The sequence below is a fragment of the Mobula hypostoma genome, chromosome 12 (assembly GCF_963921235.1).
Source record: "Mobula hypostoma chromosome 12, sMobHyp1.1, whole genome shotgun sequence".
NCBI lineage: Eukaryota > Metazoa > Chordata > Chondrichthyes > Myliobatiformes > Myliobatidae > Mobula > Mobula hypostoma.
In genome coordinates this window covers 79,612,647-79,626,341 of record NC_086108.1, presented here as the reverse complement: position 1 = coordinate 79,626,341, position 13,695 = coordinate 79,612,647, and the positions used below count along the sequence as shown (strand labels likewise).

Below are 13,695 nucleotides of genomic sequence, written 5' to 3'. Positions count from 1 at the left end.
ACGATATTATAGCACATGGTTTAGAGAATGAAATTCAACAGGTTTGGGCAGGTCCTGAGATCTGGGAGCTCTGTTAGAGCCTGATGTCTTGTAGGAACGGGATGAAGAGGTAGATCCAGAAGTTTTTTGGAGAGGGTCCCAAAGCACTTTTGCCAATGTGGTAGAGTTGCAAGGGTCTTGCAGCACAGAAATATTGAAAGATCAAGAGGGAGTAATCTTGCTAACTCTAATTCAAAAGAAATTCCTGTAGCAGACTACTTTAGAATCAGAATCAGGTTTATTATCACTTGCATGGGATGTGAAATTTGTTAACTTAGCAGCACTAGTTCAATGCAATACATAATCTAGCAGAGAGAAAAAAAAATAATAATACACAAGTAAATCAATTACATATATTGAATAGATTTTAAAAAACATGCAAAAACAGAAATACTGTATATTAAAAAAAGTGAGGTAGTGTTCAAAGATTCAACATCCATTTAGGAATCAGATGGCAGAGGGGAAGAAGCTGTTCCTGAATCGCTGAGTGTGTGCCTTCAGGCTTCTGTATCTCCTACCTGATGGTAACAGTGAGAAAAGGGCATGCCCTGGGCGCTGGAGGTCTTTAATAATGGACGCTCCCTTTCTGAGACACTGCTCCCTGAAGACATCCTGAGTATTTTGTAGGCTTGTACCCAAGATGGAGCTGACAAGATTTACAACCTTCTGCAGCTTCTTTCAGCCCTGTGCAGTAGCCCCTCCATACCAGACAGTGATGCAGCCTGTCAGAATGCTCTCCACTGTACAACTATAGAAGTTTTTGAGTGTACTATAGAACTATAGAAGATCTAAGGCATTGTTACGGGATCAACATAGGGAGTATCTGGAAGTATTGCAGAGTACGGGACCTGAAGGTTGCCTCCTTTTGTTAACTCAGTTGTTTCCTTTTGTCTTAACTTAATATTTTCTTCAATATCCATCCCAATTCTGGGGTTAGGATACTGACTAAAAAGATCAGGTACATTGTCAGCAGGAGCATAAACTATCAAATAAAAACACAAGCTTGAGTGATCCAAATAAATGCACAAAAATGTGTGCAAGGAATTCTACAAAAAGTAGCATAAGCACCAAAGATTAGTTGCTCTCATTCTCTTATTTTCTAGGACAAGATTTCAATAAGTGTGCTTGCCACTTTTATCATCGTCATGACACAAACACATGGAATCAAATCATTCAAACATTTTCTTTTTAATTTCCACATTTCTGCCCAGATCAAGAGATCCATTTTGGATGAACAGTCTTTGCTTTTCCTCCTACAATCAACCAAAAGAAATTATGTACTGTTTATGCAGGTGTCGTCTGCCTCATAGCAGGAAATACATACCTTAAGGATTTAATTTGTACTAGAACGATCTAGAGGTGTGAATTTAAACGTCAAATGCCAAAAAGTATAGATGTCTGTGGGGACCCTTTCCTTTTCCCAAAACTTCATTTAAAAGCAATCCCAGTTTTAACTTTACTTTCCTCACAGTTACTTGGGATATAGGCTTCAATAACTCATATATGTGAAAACAGTAATCCTAGATGAGAATGGTGTGGGAGAATCACTCCTACTCAGAAAAAAGGTGAAAAAATATGAGGGGTTAATTTGTGTTTTGGATACATCGCCGATCTTCATACTAGTTCTAAATGAGCTGTTGACATTCACATAATGCTCCAGAGGAATCTCACCTTTAGTCAACAAAGTGACACAGGTCATTAAATTGCATTCGACAGTGAGAGGACTGGCTTGACCATTTCACCTTCATGTTAGGTCAATGGATTCCTACCTCTTGTTCACATCTTTAATATGCACAGCAGTGGGACTTGGGCAAGGACTGGGGGAGAAAAGGGATTGTCATTAAATAAGCCCCAGTTAAACACAATGAGGAGGTTAGAACTGTAGTTGTGTTCCACACTTTATTCATTAAAAAAGCACTGAAATTTTTGACACAGTTATATAAAATGGTAGTAGCATTACATAAATAGTATTAAATTTCATATTTTTTTGTCTTTTTAAGCATCAGATCAAGAGGTTACACAAAAATGAATTGTTGATGAAATTAGATACTTTGTGGCAACAAATACTGAATTAAGCTTTCAGTAGCGCAGAGAGAGGCGACATTTACTAAACACTTTTTTCTCATATCTCAACAGTAGGTACATCTAGCCAACGTTCTCTATCAGCGCATTTTTTTCCCCTAAAACTATGACAAACTGACACTGGTACAGTTAACACAAAGACATTCAAAAGAAGTTTTTTTTTTTGCAATGTAACCCGACCAACAAGATTTACATTTTTTCAAAACTGTTCACGGGAAGCAGCTATTTGTAAAAAGAAAAACAGTGGACGAGGAACACAACAGAGGAGGAAAAAATTAAAACACTTTCTTTTTTGAATGAATGACATTGGAAAGGCAACAGCTTTTTAAGTTGAAACACTTTTTAATAACTTTTCTTTTTAATTATCTGTGGTATTAGAACATGATAGAGTTGCTGTTACGAAATATGGTTTATGTAACGAGAGGTTGTACACGCAAGTTCTAACGAATAACGCTGAGTGCTACCAGCTCATTTACTTCACAGTCACCCATGACTTCTTATTTTTAAATAATTTTTTGAACCACAGAATACTGTCCCAACAGAGGTACGAGGCAAGTTTAATTAATACCTGTGTGTACTTTCATAAAGTACCAAGTCCAAATTCTTTCATCTACACCTAATCTTCAGCTCCTAAAAATAAAACTTATTAAAAAATTATTCCCAATTTAACCTTGGGAACCAGTTCATATCCAGGGGACAGTACATAAGTAGTTCTGCATAGAGATGTCATCTCCTTCACTCGTTTACATACAAACACACAATGCATGGGGGTAACCTGAGAAATGTGCTCTGCAGTCTCCCTCCTGTTAAAACATTTCCAGCCCACAGTGAATTTCAAGTATTCCATTAATGACATAGAATATTAATTATAAATTAATATACTTTACAATTCTTTCAATAATAGACACATATAATATAATATTTACAGTTTTCATAAATGCTTTTGCTACTTTTGTTTAGCATCCCTGAGAATGGTCTCTTCTTTAAGTACCTTCACACACACAAAAACACACGGTGTATGGTCACGTGTGAGTAAGCCATCTCACTAAACTGTTTTGGTGGTGCGTGAGGTTTAGTGTTGCTTTGCTAATACATAATCATTTTTTAAAAATGCATACTCTTTCCTTTGCTTTAAACCTGGCAACTCATGGAGATTAAAGCTGACTATGGGAGACAACGAGAGAGAGACAGAGACAGACAGAACTAGAGACAGAGACAGAGAGAAATAGAGACAGAGAGAGACACACAGGCAGAGAGAGCCACACACACACACACACACACACACACACACACACACACACACACACACACAAAACATTAGAGAAATAGAGAGCTTGCTAGAGGTATTTGCCTTGTGTGCTAGGATTTGGTTTACTGGGTACACTTGTAAAACATAAGAGACTTTGTATAACTTTGTTTTCCACAATCCTTGAGTTTTATGTGCCAGAACAGTTAATTTTGTGGCTGCTGAAATTACTGAACAATGTTTATACTGGTTAATGCTGAAATAAAAGCTGACTGGCTCCACTGGCTGTGCCAAGACACTGAGTACCACTCCTAAGAGACAAGATCACAGTTGAACAAAAAAAAAGGAAACAATAAAAGTTTATAAATAGTGCATCAGCCAAAGCGTTCTCGGACAAGCATCATTAGTTTTTTCTTTCCCTTATAAATCTGTTTTAAGTTATCTATGAACTGAGCAAATTGAATATGTCCATCCTGTGCCATTAGAAACGTTTCTCTGGCTTTGCTAAGAAATTCAATAAACTCCCCATAGTGCCGCGGGCTGATGTGCGTTAGGCGAGAGTGAGTGGTGTTGATGTAAGCACCAATAGTGGCATCCAAGAGCTGGCGGAGAGGAGCCTTGTCAGTTGACATCAATTTACCCGAGTTCCGCCGGCCAGGTATACCCGCTAGTCCAGGTGCCGTCATTGTACACCTGCGCAGAATGTCTGACAGCACTGTGGCACACTGTACACTCTTAACGACCAAAGGGATAATGGCAGCCAGTTCATTTTTACCCAAAGAGTGGCTCAAAGCACATGCCCATAGAACATCATTGATAGCTGGGTGGGTGTCCTGGTTGTAGGCTAAATTGAGGTGGGTCATGGCAAGGCTGGCGAGTTTGAAGGCCCGTAATGGGTACCCTCGATGCTCCATATATCGAGCTATGGTAAACAACTGGGAATAGGTCATACCCGTAGAAGCTGCATCGATAACAATTTGATAGGCCGTTTCAAAGGCAATATGGTCTTTCTCACAGAGTGTTAAAGCAGACAGTGCACAATTCTGTGGATCTTTCATGGCACACTGAAGAGCAAGGGTACGGGCACAGCTAGCCAATTCCTCCCGTTGTGTGTAGTCCAAGTTCAGCCGAAGAATGGTGTTGTGCGACGTGACAGTAGCTGCCACAATACTGGTTGCTTCAGTTGGAGTGAAGAGTGTGTACCAGCTCTGTAGAATGCTGACCAAAGCTCGCACACCTAAACACAACAGAGAGGAAAGTAATGACAGTACAAAAAGTGAGTTGTTCTCTCAGTCATTCTGATACCTTTGCCAGAGTACATGGGCATCAACTATCATCATTTCCTTCATCTAACTACATTTGTCTTAAGACCATAAAAGGATTGGGCCTTGACAGGTCATTAAGAAAAATGCTTGAAAAGAGAATAGAATGTTATACAGAATTTTATTGATTACAGACAAATTGCTTCTTAATTTTATTAAGGTTTACTAAACCCATATTAGGCTTTTAACTTGTCCCTCGTTGTTCTGCTTTCTCCTCTGTCTGTACTTTTATTTTAATGCAGAATGCTTTCTCTTCCCTACAAGCAGATCAGCATTTGGACAGATCCAAAAATGGTACTGCACGGGGAATTAAAGCAGCAGAATGCTGATGAAGGGAACATGCACGGTGCATTAGGGAAAAGTGAAACTATTTTCTTTGTAATAAATAGGACAATGGGCTATGCACTTTAAAGTAAGTCACTCCCATGGAACAGCTAATCTGCTGACAAAATAATTACATGCATTTCAAATAACTAAATTATATTACTAATATTTATTTCCCTGCAGTTTTTTTGACATTCTTTATATTACTATTTAAACAGTAAATTCTGGCAAGGTTGGTTAATAAAGATGAAGATAGTAGTTTGATTTGGTGGAGCATCTGAAATTAAGCGGCTGAATTAACGGCAGACACAAAAGATTGCTGAACATGGAGCATTAAAGAAACTGATGGAAGAACTTTGTGGGGTCAAGCAGCATCGGTTGAGGCAGGTTTCGGATACCTCTTCATTCCTTTCTGGCCACTGTCTCCTAGACTGTTACTGATCGCATCCCATCAGGAAGTCTCCCCACCCTCTGCAATGCCACTTCTATCACTTACCTAGGATCCATAGACAGGACTGTGTTGATAGATCATTCAATCGTTTCATATACCGACTCTATTCTGTTTCCCCTGTCCAGTCCCTTTGCACCTACATCTGAAACACCTTTCATGCCCAATTTTGAAAATTCCATTTTTCTGGTCCCAACTCCTTCATCTTTACCATGCACTTCTATTCTCTATACAGCTCCATCTTAGAGCTCTCCATTTCCTTCTTGAGCAAAGGCCACCTAGTTCCCCCCCACTAAAACTCTTAACCATCTGGCAAATCTTGACCTTGCTTTCAACGGCTTCTCTTTCAATTCCTCTCAGTTTCTATAAATCACGGTGTAACCATTCACTCACATTGGTCATAGCTAAGTCTGGCTTTGTGTCAGCTACATAGAACAGTCCACATTCCAAGCCTATACTGGCAATTGTCTCCAACTCATTCCCTGTTGCAATGACAGCTGAATCTGTGGGGAACTCATTAACTGTATCACCTTTGTCACCAACTTCCATTCTGCCCTCAAATTCACCTGAATTGTCCCTAACTCTTCTCTGCCTTTTCTGGTTTCTTCTCCATTTCAGGAGGTAAAGTAACCACCGATATCTACTATATATCCAGACTCTCACAGCTTCCTCACTATACTTCCTCCATCTGCAAGAATGTCATCCCTTTCTCTCAAGTTTTGTGTCTCCACAGTAGTATTTGCTCCCAAGATTATACTCTCTATTCTTTGCCCATTGAAATGTCCTCACGTGCATTTCCTCCATTTCCTGCTATCTGCTCTCACTCCCCTCCCTCCTCAGACAGACCTGAGACAGATCTCCCCTTTCACTCTGTTAGCCTCTATATCTGGCACACCATCCCTTGCTGTTTTCACCAACTCTAATGGGGTCCCACGGCCATTCACACCTTCCCCTCTCCCTTCTCCACACTTCCTGCTTTCCACAGTGACCACTCTCTTTGTGATTCGCTGGGATGCTCAACCCATTTCCACCCACCATTCCCTGCCCCCTGACACTTACCCCTTCAACTGTAAAGTGAGCAGCATTCACCCCTGCACCAACTCTCTCACCTCCATCCAGGAAGCTAAACACCCCATGCACATGAGGCAGAGACTCACGTGCACCACTTCCAACCTGGTCCATTACATTTGGTGCTCACAGTGTGGTCTCCTCCACATCAGTGAGACCAAGGAAAGGCTAGGCGACTGCTTTGAGAGCACCCACAGTTTGCTCACAATGTCTTTGGGTGCATGTCATTTTAACTGCACTTCCCATTCCCACTCTAACCTGTCCTTGGCCTTTGCCACTGCCATTTCGAGGCTAAATGAAAGCTAGAACGCTACTTTACATTTTGCTTGGGCAGCCTCCAACCCAGTCATATGAACAGTGCATTATCTAATTTCAATCAACCTCCTGTGTTCCCTTCCCACTCCCACCAGTTCAATCAATTTCTCCCTTCACTTTTCGATCCCTTCATTCCACCTCATACCTGGACTCATGTCCCCTCTCAACTGCCCACTACCCCTTCCTAAACCGCTTCTACCGTTCATCTACGAACGCCTATCTTTACTCTCAGCCTTCCTGCTTCATCTGCCAAATCTTCACCGCACACCCACCTCTAAATCCAATCTGTTTCCATCTATCATCCACTAGTCCAAGCCTTACCTTTCTCACACACTTTAAAATACTGGCCACCTCAGTCATGATGCAGGGTCTCAACCTAAAACACTGACCATGCCTTTGCCTCCTCTGATGCTACTTAACCCACTGATGTCTTTCAGCTTATTTATTTTTATCTGAGGTAACAAAAATGGTATACTTATTGAAATGGTACATTTTAACAATATAATCATTCTAACAGAGAATGTTTTTATTGTGGACAGCTGTAAATAATAAGACCTTAAGATATAGGAGTAGAATTAGGCTATTTTGTCCATCAAGTCTTTATGGGGAGCAAGGACATGGCAGACCAATTGAATAATTACTTTGGTTCTGTCTTCACTAAGGAGGACATAAATAATCTTCCAGAAATAGTAAGGGACAGAGGGTCCAGTGAGATGGAGGAACTGAGTGAAATACATGTTAGTAGGGAAGTGGTGTTAGGTAAATTGAAGGGATTGAAGGCAGATAAATCCCCAGGGCCAGATGGTCTGCATCCCAGAGTGCTTAAGGAAGTAGCCCAAGAAAAGGTGGATGCATTAGTGTTAATTTTTCAAAACTCGCTAGATTCTGGACTAGTTCCTGAGGATTGGAGGGTGGCTAATGTAACCCCACTTTTTAAAAAAGGAGGGAGAGAGAAACCGGGGAATTATAGACCGGTTAGCCTAACGTCGGTGGTGGGGAAACTGCTGGAGTCAGTTATCAAGGATGTGATAACAGCACATTTGGAAAGCGGTGAAATGATCGGACAAAGTCAGCATGGATTTGTGAAAGGAAAATCATGTCTGACGAATCTCATAGAATTTTTTGAGGATGTAACTAGTAGAGTGGATAGGGGAGAACCAGTGGATGTGGTATATTTGGATTTTCAAAAGGCTTTTGACAAGGTCCCACACAGGAGATTAGTGTGCAAACTTAAAGCACACGGTATTGGGGGTAAGGTATTGGTGTGGGTGGAGAATTGGTTAGCAGACAGGAAGCAAAGAGTGGGAATAAACGGGACCTTTTCAGAATGGCAGGCGGTGACGAGTGGGGTACCGCAAGGCTCAGTGCTGGGACCCCAGTTGTTTACAATATATATTAATGACTTGGATGAGGGAATTAAATGCAGCATCTCCAAGTTTGCGGATGACACGAAGCTGGGTGGCAGTGTTAGCTGTGAGGAGGATGCTAAGAGGATGCAGGGTGACTTGGATAGGTTGGGTGAGTGGGCAAACTCATGGCAGATGCAATTTAATGTGGATAAATGTGAAGTTATCCACTTTGGTGGCAAAAATAGGAAAACAGATTATTATCTGAATGGTGGCCGATTAGGAAAAGGAGAGGTGCAACGAGACCTGGGTGTCATTATACACCAGTCATTGAAAGTGGGCATGCAGGTACAGCAGGCGGTGAAAAAGGCGAATGGTATGCTGGCATTTATAGCGAGAGGATTCGAGTACAGGAGCAGGGAGGTACTACTGCAGTTGTACAAGGCCTTGGTGAGACCACACCTGGAGTATTGTGTGCAGTTTTGGTCCCCTAATCTGAGGAAAGACATCTTTGCCATAGAGGGAGTACAAAGAAGGTTCACCAGATTGATTCCTGGGATGGCAGGACTTTCATATGAAGAAAGACTGGATGAACTGGGCTTGTACTCGTTGGAATTTAGAAGATTGAGGGGGGATCTGATTGAAACATATAAGATCCTGAAGGGATTGGACAGGCTAGATGCAGGAAGATTGTTCCTGATGTTGGGGAAGTCCAGAACAAGGGGTCACAGTTTGAGGATAGAGGGGAAGCCTTTTAGGACCGAGATTAGGAAAAACTTCTTCACACAGAGCGTGGTGAATCTGTGGAATTCTCTGCCACAGGAAACTGTTGAGGCCAGTTCATTGGCTATGTTTAAGAGGGAGTTGGATATGGCCCTTGTGGCTACAGGGGTCAGGGGGTATGGAGGGAAGGCTGGGGCGGGGTTCTGAGTTGGATGATCAGCCATGATCATAATAAATGGCGGTGCAGGCTCGAGGGGCCGAATGGCCTACTCCTGCACCTATTTTCTATGTTTCTATGTTTCTAAGTCTGCTCCACCATTGTATCCTTGCCAATCCTTGCTCAGCCCCAGTCTTTTGCCTTCCTCCCGTGTCCCTTCATGCCTTGACCAATAAAGAATCCATCAGCCTCTGCATTAAATATCTATAAAGACTTGGCCTCCACAGCTGTCTGTGGCAAAGAATTCCACGGATTTGCTGCTTCCTGGCTAAAAAAATGTCTCCTCATCTCCATTCTAAAAGGACACTCCTCTATTCTGAGGCTGATCTTAGGCCAGGGGATTAGAACCTTTTTTTTTTAATGCCATGGACCCCCACCATTAACGAAGGAGTCTGTGAACCCCAGGTTCAGAATGCCTGTCTTAGACTTTCCCACCATAGGACACATCCTCTCCATCCTATCAAGGCTTTTCACCATTCGACAGGTTTCAATTAGGTCACCACTCATTCTTTTGAATTCTAGTGAATATCAGCCCAGAGCCATCAAAAGCTCTTAATATGAAAAACCACTCAATCCTGGAATAATTTTGTGAACCTCCTTAGAACCTTCTCCAGTTTTAGCACATCCTTTCGAAGATAGGGGGCCAAAAACTGCTCACATTACTTTCAGTGAGGCCTTGCCAGTGCTTTATAAAGTCTTTACATTATTTCCTTGCTTTTATATTCTCATCCTCTTGAAATGAATGCTAACATTACATTTGCCGTCCTCACCACAGACTCAACCTGCATAAAGATTCCCAAGCCCCTTTACATTCTCAGTTTTTTGCATTTTATCTCCATTGAGAAAATAGTCAACCCTTTAATTTCTTCTACCAAAGGGCATGACCATACACTTCCCGACACTGTATTTCATCTGCTACTCCTTTGCCCATTCTCCTAATCTGTCTAAGACCTTCTGTAGCCTCTTTACTTTCTCAAAACTACCTGCCCCTCCACCTATTTTCATATTGTCTGCAAAATTTGCAACAGAGCCATCAATTCCATCGTCCAGATCATTGACATATAAAATAAAAAGAATCAGTCCCAACACAGACACCTGTAGAACACTACTAGCCACTGGCAGACAACCAGAAACAGCTCCCTTTATTCCCACTCTTTGTCTCCTGCCCATCAGCCACTGCTTTATCCATGCTAAAGTAAAGTAAAGTAGGACCATGGTCTCATACCTTGTTAAGCGTCCTAATGTGGCACCTTGTCAAAAGCCTTCCGAAAATCCAAGTAAACAACATCAACCAATTCTTCTTTGTCTAACCTGCTTGTTATTTCTTCAAAGAATTCCAACAGATTTGTCAGGCAAAATTTTCCTTTGAGAAAACCATGCTGACTGTGGGCTATTTTATCATGTGCTTCCAAGTACTCAGAGACCTCATCCTTAATAATCAACTCCAACACCTTCCCAACCACTGATGTTAGACTAGCTGGCCTATAATTTCCTTTCTTCTGCCTCTCCACCTTCTTGAAGAATGGAGTGACATTTGCAATTTTCCAGTCTTCTGGAACCATTCCAGAATACAATTATTCTTGAAAGATTATTACTAATGCCTCCACAATTTCTTCAGTCACGTTTTTCAGAACCCGAGGGTGTACACCATCTGGTCCAGGTAACTTATCTACCTTCAGACCTTTCAGTTTCCCAAGAACCTTCTCTTTATTTATGGCAACTTCACACACTTCACGCCCCCGATACCTGGAATTTTCACCATACTGCTGGTGTCTTCCAGAGTAAAGACTGATGCAAAAATACTTATTGTGTTCACTTGCCATTTCATTTTCTCCCCCACCCCCCATTACTACCTGTCCAGCATCATTTTCCAGCGGTCTGATATCTGCTCTTGTCTCTCTTTTATTCTTTATGGGTCTGAAGAAACTTTTGGTATGCTCTTTAATATTATTGGCTAGCTTAATTTCGTATTCCATCTTTTCCTTCTTAATTACTTTTAGGGAAAGGAAGAGGATGGCAGTAGTGATAGGGGACTGTATAGTTAGGGGGTCAGACAGGCGATTCTGTGGACGCAGGGAAGAAACACGGATGGTAGTTTGCCTCCCAGGTGCCAGGGTCCGGGATGTTTCTGATCGCGTCCACGATATTCTGATGTGGGAAGGTGAACAGCTAGAGGTCGTGGTACATGTTGGTACCAACGACATAGGTAGGAAAAGGGAGGAGGCCCTGAAAACAGACTACAAGGAGTTAAGAACAAAGTTGAGAAGCAGGACCTCAAAGGTAGTAATCTCAAGATTATTCTTATAGTGAGTATAAGAATAGAGTGAGGTGGAGGATAAATACGTGGCTGAGGGATTGAAGCGGGGAGGGATTCAGATTTCTGAATCGTTGGGACATCTTTTAGGGCAGGAGTGACCTGTACAAAAAGGACAGGTTGCACTTGAATCTGAGGAGGACCAACATCCTGGCAGGGAGGTTTGCTAAAGCTATTGGGGAGAGTTTAAACTAGAATCGCTGGGGGGGTGGGACCTGAACTGAAGGGGCGGATGGCTCACAAATTGAGGAAGCTTGTAGACAGTGATAGAGGGAGGATAGGCAGGTGATAGAGAAGGGATACAATCAGACTCATGGTTTGAGATGTATCTATTTTAATGCAAGGAGTATCATGAACAAAGTGAATGAGCTTAAAGCGTGAATCAGTACTTGGAGCTATGATGTTGTGGCCATTACAGAGACCTGGATGGCTCAGGGGCAGGAATGACTACTTAGAGTGCCAGGCTTTAGATGTTTCAGAAAGACAGGGAGGGAGGCAAAAGAGGCGGAGGGAGGGGGGTGGCACTGCTAATCAGAGATAATGTCACGGCTGCAGAAAAGGAGGAATTCATGGAGGGATTATCTTCTGAGTCATTGTGGGTGGAAGTTAGAAACAGGAAGGGGTCAATAACTCTACTGGGTAATTTTTATAGACCATCCAATAGTAAGAGGAACATTGAGGAGCAGATAGGGAGACAGATTCTGGAAAGATGCAATAATAACAGAGTTGTCCTGGTGGGAGATTTTAATTTCCCCAATTGTTTGGCATTTCCCTAGATCAAGGAGTTTAGATGGGGTGGAGTTTGTTAGGTGTGTTCCGGAAGGTTTCCTGACACAGTATGTAGATAAGCCTACAAGAGGAGAGGCTGTACTTGATCTGGTATTGGGAAATGAATCTGGTCAGGTGTCAAGTCTCTCAACGGGACCTGTGATAGTGATAGTGATCACAATTCTATCTCCTTCACCATAGCAATGGAGAGGGATAGGAACAGACAAGTTAGGAAAGCATCTAATTGGAGTAAGGGGAAACATGAAGCTATCAGGCAGGAACTTGGAAGCATAAATTGGGAACAGATATTCTCATGGAAATGTACGGCGGAAATGTGGTAAATGTTCAGGGGATATTTGTGTGGTATTCTGCATGGGTGCGTTCCAATGAGACAGGAAAAGAATTGTAAAGTACAGGAACCATGGTGTACAAAGGCTGTTGAAAATCCAGTCAACAAGAAAAGAAAAGCTTACAAAAGGTTCAAAAAACTAGATAATGATAGAGATCCAGAAGATTATAAGGTGAGCAGGAAGGAGTTTAAGAATTAAATTAGGGGAGCCAGAAGGGGCCATGAAAAGGCCTTGGCGAGCAGAAACCCCAAGGCATTCTACAAGTTTGTGAAAAGCAAGAAGATTAGACATGAGAGAATAGGACCAATCAAGTGTGACAGTGGAAAAGTGTGTATGGAACCGGAGGAGGTAGCGGAGATACCTAATGAATACTTTGCTTCATTATTCACTACGGAAAAGGACCTTGGTGATTGTAGGGATGATTTACAGCGGACTGAAAAGCTTGAGCATATATAGACATTAAGAAAGTGGGTGTGCTGGGGTTTTGGAAAACATCAAGTTGGATAAGTCACCGGGACCGGATGAGATATACCCCAGGCTACTGTGAGAGGTGAGGGAGGAGATTGCTGAGCCTCTGGCGATGATCTTTGCATCATCAATGGGGATGGGAGAGGTTCCAGAGGATTGGAGGGTTGGAGATGTTTTTCCCTTATTCAAGAAAGGGAGCAGAGATAGCGCAGGAAATTATAGACCAGTGAGTCTTACTTCAGTGGTCGGTAAGTTGATGGAGAAGATCCCGAGAGGCAGGATTTATGAACATTTGGAGAGGCATAATATGATTAGGAATAGTCAGCATGGCTTTGTCAAAGGCAGGTCGTGCTTTACAAGTCTGACTGAATTTTTTGAGGATGTGATTAAACACATTGATGAAGGTAGAGCAGTAGATTAGTGTATATGGATTTCAGCAAGGCATTTGATAAGGTACTCCATGCACGGCTTATTGAGAAAGTAAGGAGGCATGGGATCCAAGGGGACATTGCTTTGTGGATCCAGAACTGGCTTGCCCAGAGAAGGCAAAGAGTGGTTGTAGACGGGTCATATTCTGCATGGAGGTGGGTGACCAGTGGTGTGCCTCAGGGATCTGTTCTGGGACCCCTTCTCTTCGTGATTTTTATAAATGACCCAGATGAGGA

General features: G+C 42.1%; 1 protein-coding gene across 1 annotated transcript in view; it reads right to left on the bottom strand.

Moving 5' to 3' along the window:
- Window positions 1-2,443: 2,443 nt before the first annotated feature.
- Window positions 2,444-13,695, bottom strand: part of zswim5 (zinc finger, SWIM-type containing 5) — a 246,964-nt gene continuing 235,712 nt past the window's right edge. The window contains exon 14 of the mRNA XM_063064460.1: window positions 2,444-4,604. Within this exon, the coding sequence (XP_062920530.1) occupies window positions 3,742-4,604 (863 nt within the window). The 3' untranslated portion in view covers window positions 2,444-3,741. The remainder of the gene's footprint in view (window positions 4,605-13,695) is intronic.